Consider the following 6704-nt stretch of genomic DNA (forward strand, 5'->3'; position numbering starts at 1 on the left):
TTTGGCAGCACCTGGATCAGATGGATTGCAATCTTACTGCAATCGGCCATGAGTAAAGCGATTGTCAATGGAGTCCCGGGCCGCAGCTTCGCACATGCACAAGGGTTTCGGCAAGGGGATCCAGCCTCCCCCCTTTTGTTCGCGGTGGCCATGGAGGCTCTGTTGGAATTTTTCACCAAGGCCGAGCATGAGGGTGCGGTCAGTTCTTTCTCTGGCGTCTCGGCAACGCAGATGACGTGGCCCTCTTCGTCAAGCCCACAAACATGGATTTGAACTTTGCGAGAGACGCCCTCGACATCTTTGGGGAAGCCTCGGGCCTTAGGGTCAACTACAGGAAATCTGTAGCAATTATCATTCGCAGATCGATCAGAGGTTGACAACAACCGAGTCGCTGGGATCCTGCAATGCACAATGGGATCATTCCCCTGTAAATACCTCGGCATCCAGCTTGCCATCTCGCAGCTCTCCAGACCGGATTAGCAGCCATTACTTGATCAGTTTAGGCACATGGTCCCAGCTTGGCAGTGCGGACTCATCCAGAGGCCAGGGAGGCTCATGCTAGTAAAAATCAGTCATCGCAGCTAGACACATTCATCAATTGCTGATCCTAGATGCGCCACAGTGGGTGTTTGATGACATAAATTCCTGGCTCCGATCCTTCTTTTGGGTCGGGAAATACAAGAGAAATGGGGGACAGTGCCTAGTAGCTTGGAATACCATCTGCCGCCCTTATTTCTATGGAGGATTGGGGTGAAAATTTTCAAGTTGCAAGCTCTCACCCTCCCGGTGCGTTGGGAGTGGCTCAGACGAACGAACCACGAATGGTCGTGGCAGGGCCTGAAATTGGTTTCTGATATCAAGTCCATGGAAGTATTCGACAGTCTCGTCTCCATCTCGATCGGCCACGGGAAGAAGATTATGTTCTGGTGCGACCGTAGGATCAACGGGCGTGCGGTGGCTTACATAGCCCCGACCATCATTGCCCTTGTACCCACACGCATCTAGAATATGCGTACGGTGCAGCAGGCGATGGGGAGCAAAGGTGGGAGAGGGGCATCCTAGAGGGACTAAATTTCATAGTGCATATGCAACTGTACCTACTTCAACAAGCCATATCCCTCATGACAAGGGAGGAAGGCTGGCCCGATATTTTCACATGGTCGCCCGACAAGTCGGGTGCTTATTCGGTGAACTCCACCTACAAGAGACTGTGCATGGGCCTTACTTCCTCACAACCGGCTTCTCTCATATGGAAGGCATGGTTGTTGTTGAAGTGCAAGATTTTCCTTTGGTTGGCCTTGCAGTATAGAGTGTGGACCTCGGACTGACGGACTCAACATGGATTATAGGACGAGACCTCCCCTGCTTCACTTTTCTCCAATAAGAGGACAGAGTCGAGCACATCTTAATTCAATGCCCGTATGCTAGAGAGGTGTGGCACCTGATCCTAAGTCACTTCAGGCTGGCCATCGCTGCCCCGCCCTCAGACTACACCCCTGTACAATGGTGGGAGTGAGCCAAAAGCGCCCTTCACACGAGCGAGAGGAAAGAATTCGACTCCCTGTTCATGGTGATGACTTGGGCAATTTGGAAGTAGCGGAACACGAGGCTCTTTGGAAGGGCCGATCAGCACCTGCAACCCATGCAACTGAAGGCACAAATCATAGATGAGACCAAAGATTGGAGGGCTGCCGGAGCAGGAGGTCTAAATCAATTAGCGAGAGAGTAGCTTTAGTGCATTTTCAGGTGTCGGTGTAGGTGTCTGATCGAGCCCTGTTCGTAGCTTGTTTGATCTTCTTGTAAATTGTCTTGCTCTCTTCTATAAAAATATGGTACGCCTTTAGCGTACTCTCGAAAAAAAATTGTTACACCTCCTCCTCACCCCCCCCCCCCTCTTCCCTTCCTCACCGCCGCCTGAGGCAGCCATCGGGCAAGCCCGGGGCGCCAAAGATGGTGGCGGCAGGGCCTAGGTTGCCCTGCTTCTGCGTGGGGAATCTCGGATCTGGAGCGGCGGCTCCATTGGCAAGGGACAGCCGGCTAGCAGCCGTGCAGGCGGTGGATCTTGTGTCTCGGCTGCGTGGGTGGGGGGGTCCGATGGTCATTGGCGGTTGGCGGTCGGTACGTGTGATCTGCCGCCTCCCCTCCTCCCCTGTTCGGCGTGCGGGGTAGCCTGGTCGGGCCGCGCTTCCTCTTGGTTGCTGGTTATGTACAGGAGGCGCTGCTGGTGGCGGGGATCTAGTTCGGGTGAAATCCCTGGCCAGCCATGACCGGCCGCGCCGACGGCGACGCCTGAGGGCGCCATTCCCCTCTTTGGAGGCGTCGGTATGGACTAATCTCCTCACTTCACCTTCCCCTATGTCTCCCGGGCAAAAGCCCTAACTTTGTTGGGCGGCGGCGGAGCTCACGGCACCGTTCCCTTCTTGAAGGCGCCACTTTGGAAACCTTGGGGTTGGGTCACGCTTGTGGGTGGTGGGCAACGACAGTGGTGCGGCCCTATCCTAGCATGGATTTACGTCTGTTGCTTGGAGATGGACTCGCATACGAAGGTGGAGGTTGGGGACTGGCGTTGTGGTGGCGTCAATGGCGGAGGACCTGCCAAGGCTCGCGTAGGTGGAGGTCGTCGTTTGGCGTCGTGGTGGCGTCGATGGCGGAGGACCTGCCAAGGTTGTTACCTCAATCTGCTCTGAAGATGGGCCAGTGGAAGATGACGACGACGACACATGTGAGTGCTTTGCACCGGTTTGAGCCCCGGACCCGGCAGATGGCTCGGTCCGGGCCTTCGGCTTTAGATGTTAGGCTTAGGTGAGAGGTCTGCGTATGTGGCCTAGCTTGCACCCCTTCATCATTTGGATAGAAGTAGCGGCAGATGTTGCCAAGATGGCGGATTCAGGAATATTGTCGTTCTGCTTTGTAAGGTCCTCGAGAATAATCAATAAAATGGCCGCATGTATCTTCGAGATGCAGAGGCCGGAGGTCATCCTCCTTTTCCAAAAAAAGTAGGATGAGTTTATTCTTTTGCAGGTAAAATGCAGGGATCAAGTTTACAAAGCATAAACATGTATTAAGAAAACTTTGAAGACTAAAAAGGCTGGATTTGATGATTGGTGGTTGGTTGGAAATTTAAATACTCGATTCCTCTAATAAGTTTTGAGCTTTTGAGGGAGCACACTTCCCGTTAAAATAAACAAGACTTGCTTTCCCCTAAACACTTGTTATGGGCTAATCGAGGAAGCACAGCATCAATATTTGGCGGTTTATTTTATTTTTCCTTAGCCGACACGTAATATATGAGCTACCTACATTCCTATTGAGGGCTACAAAAGCATTCCACTGTTTGTAGCGCACTCGTATTTCCTTCCCTTGGTAATCCAAGCAAGCAAACCGTGTGCTTTCGCGGTTCTCCACATCAAAGGACGAATATACTCCGTATTAAGCAACGGAGGATATCCTTTCTCGCTCTGCATGCATGCTCTCACTTTAGGTGCGGCGTGCGTGCCTGCATGCGCGCGTGTACTGCCCCCGCTGCTGTGTATGTGCGTGTTCTGCAGGCAACGCACCTACACATGATCATCATCAATCTATCTATACAGATGTAACTCATCAGCGCTGGTTGTCTTCGTCGCCAGTACAGTACTAATTATCAGCTCGCTACTTAATTGGTTGTTTGAAAGGTACTACTCGTGTAGTAGTAATAGCACAAGCTAAGAGAGATTGATTAACAGGCACCGTCTGTCTCCTCTTTTAAACCGCTCCTTTCCGAAAGCAAAAGCGGCAGGGAGAAGGAAATAAAGGATATATTTTTCTCGTTTGTGTAACGACAGAATGAAAGAGGAGAGGGAAAGGGGGGAGGAAAGCAACGGAAAGTTCGTTCATAGATAAAGGAGTGAAGCAAAAGGAAGGGGAAAACAAAACAAAGCGCAGATTCCCCTCCAAACAAGCCCTATGCTTTTTCTTCTCTTCTTCTCTCCCCCACACCCTCCCCCTCTCTCCCAAGAACATCATATACCCCATTGCTCAAAGAAAATTAAGCCACTGGCCCCTTGAAGATTGAGCTGAGATTTCCGCACAACGGGTGCAAGGGCCGGAGGGGCGAGAGCATTCCTTTCAGCGGGAAGCCGGCAACGCATCTCCCCCTCTCTATCTCCTCTTTCTCTCACCAGAGGCGAGTGATGAATCGAGGAGAATTCCAGAGCTCCCTAGTGCAACAGATGATCTGGAGTGGCACTGGGGATGGTGGTACCAGTAGTATCATGAGTAGCTTGAAGCCATGCCACGAGGAACAAGAGGCGTCTCCCAAGCTGCCCTCCTTGTCTTCTCCCTCCATGCTTTTCTCCCAGCAGTTTCCTCACAGCCCATCAGGCCTGGGTCATATCAACGGCGGCACCTCTCTTCTAAGCTTGCATGACGGCAGCACCGGCACCCAGGAGAGCCACATGCCAGAGTCATGGAGCCAGATGATACTGTAAACATCTCTCTCTCTCTCTCTCTACATGCTAGTAATTCAGATAAGAAGAAAATATGCTTGTAAAATTTAATTACATACGTGACTATATGCAGCTCTAGGGGAGGGAGTAAAGTGATTAATCCACTTCGTCCTTTAGTAGATCAGAAGCAGCTCCTATGTGCTAATTAATCATATGTTGCATGTTCATTTCACTAACTTGCAGTTGTTTTTATCTCCATGGACTGATGTATTTGTGTATATCTGTGTGTTCCTTGTGCAAACGGCATCATATACAGCAGTGGGGGATTGGTTGGAGATCAAGAGAGAGAGGGATACAACGCCACCACGGCTCTCCTGTCAAAGGGACTAGAGAATTGGGGGGCTCATCAGGCTGCTGTAAGTGCATGCATGGTTGGTACCAAGGAGGACGGCTCCATGCCTCAGTCCGTCGCCGGAGGCGCTGCTTCTTACAACTTCTATGGGAGCCATCTTGCTGGTGACGGACATGAGATCCAGGCCAAGTCCCAGCTGAGCCAGATGCTTCTGGCCTCCTCTCCTAGGTCATGCGTCACCACAAGCCTGGGCAGCAACATGCTCGACTTCTCAAACAGCGTGGCGCCGCCCCCTCCGGAGCTGAGGTGCCACCACCACTCCGACAACTCATCCGAGGTGAATAACGATATTAGATTAGATGTTACTACTAGTTAATTTGCTCATTTGCTCAGTAATATAGGTCACCGGGAAGGAATAGTAGGGTTTTTTGCTCTTTTGGTTTTCTATATGGCTGGCTTTATTTAGTTTAGCGTGCTTCGCGGCTTAGTTCATGTATACCTTGGTTTGTTCCTCTATGAGTATTTAGTTGGCTCTTGCAAGTGCGTTTCATCTCCTTCATGAAAAAGCTGATGTTGTTTTCTAAAGTGGAAAGCTCTATATGTATGATCATGTTATCAGTAATAATCCTCTAAGTTCAGGTTTTTATGGTTGTCGATGCAATCTCTAGACAACGCATGGTGCACTCAGTCATCCCCTAGATATTGTTCTTTTCTGAAAACATACTCCACATGCTCTGATATTCCTTTGGAAATCCTCTTTTGTCTACTAGTTAATTGATGTCTCCATAGCTTGATGTTTCAGGATCTCTTGGTAAGAGTGTAGGACATTGCAAAATCATTGGCAGAGCTAGCTACTGGATGTTTTGCTCATTTCCTCACCCTGAATTCTTTTATATTATGCTATAGTATAATTGTTCAGCTGTACTCACTGTGGAGGGCCGGGTAGAATCGTTGGGCGTTCACTTTACCAATGGAGAGGAGGGTTCTTGTTGGGACAAGATAAAAATGGGGTCATGATTATTCACGCTTTGGTTTGTTTGTCTTTCTCTAGTGCAACAGCACCGCCACAGGTTCAGCTCTCAAGAAGGCTAGGGTTCAGGCCTCGTCCTCAGCACAATCTACTCTAAAGGTTTCCTCCTCGTCAAATCCCTGCTTTCCATGCATAACTCTAGCCCATTACTCTCTCTCTCTCTCTCTCTCTCTCTCTCGCGCGCGCGCGCGCGCGCATAAAGGGCACTTGACTATATAGAAGTTCGTGCGGCAAGACCACACGATAATGACTCTCACAATTGACATTTCATTCCACTACCATCCAGTTTACAAGCATTTGTTTATTCATTGTGACCATTTTCCAGGTGAGGAAGGAGAGGCTAGGGGACAGAATAACTGCACTTCACCAAATAGTTTCCCCATTTGGCAAGGTGATAACCGGGACGTGATTAGTTATTTGACGATTCTTGCGTTGCAGCAGTAGTGGGGAGCTAGATCTAAATGTGTACTACAAGCTAGCTCATGTGTGCTGTTACACGTGTCTATAGTTTTCTTTCTTTTGCCTGTTTCAGTTCACTTGAGGGGTTGTGTCCAACCAAAGCTTATCTCTGACACACGTGCTCCCTTTTACAGACTGACACGGCGTCTGTACTGCAAGAGACCATTGGCTATGTCAGATTCCTCCTGGGTCAAATTGAGGTCCAATCTCTCTCTCTCTCTCTCTCTCTCTCTCTCTCTCTCTCTCTCTCTCTCTCATGGTACCTTGATCAGAAGAGTATGGGTGAATAGAGGACATATGGGCTATGGCCCACATGTCAGTTATAGCATGAGCAGTATCTCTAAAAAGCGCAAGTAACATTTTCCAACGCCTGCTGTGGCTGGAGAGTTGAGCCCACCACTGCATGCATCCAACAGTGCACACGCAGGCGACGGTAGAA

At 49.9% G+C, this 6704-nt stretch overlaps 1 protein-coding gene across 4 annotated transcripts in view; it reads left to right on the forward strand.

Moving 5' to 3' along the window:
- Window positions 1-3910: 3910 nt before the first annotated feature.
- Window positions 3911-6704, forward strand: part of LOC119368841 (transcription factor bHLH68-like) — an 11940-nt gene continuing 9146 nt past the window's right edge. Inside the window, exons 1-5 of one of the 4 annotated variants that reach the window (XR_005176761.1) lie at window positions 3912-4462; window positions 4741-5113; window positions 5828-5905; window positions 6132-6197; window positions 6400-6465. Coding sequence is in view for 3 of the 4 variants with exons in the window: in XM_037633982.1 (XP_037489879.1) it covers window positions 4170-4462; window positions 4741-5113; window positions 5828-5905; window positions 6132-6197; window positions 6400-6465 (876 nt within the window). In the remaining variant the exon portion in view is untranslated. Of the gene's footprint in view, window positions 4463-4740; window positions 5114-5827; window positions 5906-6131; window positions 6198-6399; window positions 6466-6704 lie in introns of all 4 variants that reach the window. The other 3 variants (XM_037633989.1, XM_037633982.1, XM_037633995.1) reach the window with 3 other exon arrangements.

The sequence above is a fragment of the Triticum dicoccoides genome, chromosome 1A (genome assembly GCF_002162155.2).
Source record: "Triticum dicoccoides isolate Atlit2015 ecotype Zavitan chromosome 1A, WEW_v2.0, whole genome shotgun sequence".
Classification (NCBI taxonomy): domain Eukaryota; kingdom Viridiplantae; phylum Streptophyta; class Magnoliopsida; order Poales; family Poaceae; genus Triticum; species Triticum dicoccoides.